The 2342-nt window shown below is 36.0% G+C and overlaps 1 protein-coding gene across 12 annotated transcripts in view; it reads right to left on the bottom strand.

Annotated features, from left to right (window-relative positions):
• The window catches only part of PARD3B (par-3 family cell polarity regulator beta), a 1107844-nt gene that overhangs the window by 471462 nt on the left and 634040 nt on the right, over positions 1–2342 (bottom strand). For all 12 annotated transcript variants that reach the window (XM_055089625.1, XM_055089621.1, XM_055089624.1 and 9 more), the window contains exon 14: positions 1325–1424. In XM_055089625.1, the coding sequence (XP_054945600.1) occupies positions 1325–1424 (100 nt within the window). The remainder of the gene's footprint in view (positions 1–1324; positions 1425–2342) is intronic.

The following is a 2342-nucleotide window of genomic DNA, read 5'->3' as shown; positions in this document are numbered from 1 at the left end:
ACAATGGTGTGTTAGTTTCTGCTTTATAACAAAGTGAATCAGCTATACATATACATCTATCCCCATATCTCCTCCCTCTTGCATCTCCCTCCCACCCTCCCTATCCCACCCCTCTAGGTGGTCACAAAGCACCGAGCTGATCTCCCTGTGCTATGTGGCTGCTTCCCACTAGCTATCTATTTTACATTTGGAAGTATATATAAGTCCATGCTACTCTCTTGCTTCGTCCCAGCTTACCCTTCCCCCTCCCCATGTCCTCAAGTCCTAAAATGGATTTTTTAATGCTACCAAACTGTCATTTTTGATTCAGGACTGAGGCAAGCAGTGCAAATAAGCATGCAAAATTTAAAATGTCCAGACTTTTGCTCAAGAAACCCCCAGAGATACTGATCTAGAACATTATTGTGATTATCAATCTAGTTCAAGAAATTGTATTTGAGTAAAAAAGTTGACTTCAAAAATGTAGGAGTCGGAGATAGCTAAATATAGGTAAGCTTCTGGCTAATAGACTTAGCTATACTCTTGTTGTATGGCTTTATTTTTAGCAGATTGTAAAAAACAAAACAAAACAAAAACCATAATAGTGATGTTTGAAAGAAAACAGCATTGCTGCAAGAAAAATGAAAAAAACTTCACAGGATTATCATGGGACAAGAATGGAATGAAATATCCAGTTTTTAACAGCCATAATAAATACAGAAAATAGCAAAGGGACAAGTTAATGATTTTTAAAACTCATCAGAAGAACAAAATCTATGAATTCTACTAGTCAAATGGTGTGTATGTTAGTAAATCTCTCTCTCTCATGCTTGTGTGATTCTAAAAATTATTGATTTTTTGGTTTCTATTACAGAATGGATATAATATTGGGTACTCTTTTCAATAGTTTAGATTATATATGGTGCTGCTTTAATTTTTAGATTCCATTAACTTTCTTGGAACATCTATTTTAAAAATACCTTGAGGGTTTGCCAATTACAAATAAGAAAGAATAAAAAAAGCTTTACGTCTTCTCAGTTTTGTTTTATACCTTCCCATATAACTTTTTATTTTTGAGTTCCACCTCTCTAGTTTTTAACTTGGTAAAAGAAAATTCATCAATTTTCTCATATATTTTAATAAGATATGATGCATCTTAAATTCCAGGAAGCAAAAATGAACAATCTGAGGTATTAATATTAGCTATGAGATGTTTTCGCTGGAAAGGAATTACAGATACTATGAGATTTCCATCCTGGAAAGAAATAGAGTTACAATAAGGTTGCTGGGTTTTCCCAGAAAAACCGTAACGGGGAATATTTATGATATACCATTTTATCAGTACCTGTGGCTGTAATCTTCAAGGCCCAATTCCAGAACGGGATGTGGTGGAGGAGGAGGAGGTCCTCCGCTCTCAGCCCATCCGTCATTGGGAAGCAACAGCTCTATAAGCAAAGAACAAATAAAGCTGTAGTAAACAGGAGGCAGAACAATCCAGCGCCTGGTTTTGTTTCAGTCCATCTCTCAGACATAATTTTCACCAACACAGAAACCATCCTTGAAACAAATAAGTCCTCATACAGCACTGAACAATTCATATGCACACTAATACAGCCTGTACGAGGAAATCTAAGCCTGATAATATGACTTGCTGGCAACCTGCTGGCAACCCCTGGCAAGTGAAGTCCGTGCATCTTAACTCCCTTTTCCCACCTGGGAAAGGTTGACACATATTCACTACCTGTGATTTGTAGAAGATTAACAAGCCATTTCTTTTATGACAACGTTTTTGTAAACAAGACTCTATAATGAATGCTCTGGATTAAATGGTGATTTAAGCATTTGCCTCAGTGACAAAAAGTACTTAAAAAAACCATGAGATACAGTATATCTACTCACCATTTAGACACCATAGAGATAAAAATATATATATATTCTTTTTGCATCTGTGTCGTAGTGGAAAACCCTGAGTTTGGGGCCTTGGTAGCAAAAGACTGGGGTCTGAATTCTAGTTTTCCTACCTGCTAAAAATGTTTACTTTTTCAGTCTATTTTATACAGAAAAAAATAGACATGTATACTGAATATTACAACAACTAATAACAAGTAAGGTTTGTTGAGATCTTATTGCGTACCACACGCTGAGCTAAGCCTTACGTATCGTTTACTCCTCATTACTAATGAAAATATTAAGTAATGTATGAAAAAAATTATAGCGCATCGTGATTAACAGTATAGTTTGTGAAGCAAGACTGCATGTTTTCAATCTTGTAATGCTGTATGAACTTGGGCAAACTACTCAACTTCTATAAACCTTGTTTTTTTTTTTTTTGTGGTATGCGGGCCTCCCTCCGCTGCGGCCTC

The sequence above is a fragment of the Physeter macrocephalus genome, chromosome 2 (genome assembly GCF_002837175.3).
Source record: "Physeter macrocephalus isolate SW-GA chromosome 2, ASM283717v5, whole genome shotgun sequence".
Taxonomy (NCBI): domain Eukaryota; kingdom Metazoa; phylum Chordata; class Mammalia; order Artiodactyla; family Physeteridae; genus Physeter; species Physeter macrocephalus.
Note: the sequence above shows the minus strand (reverse complement) of the source record. Positions and strands in the feature narration are given on the sequence as shown.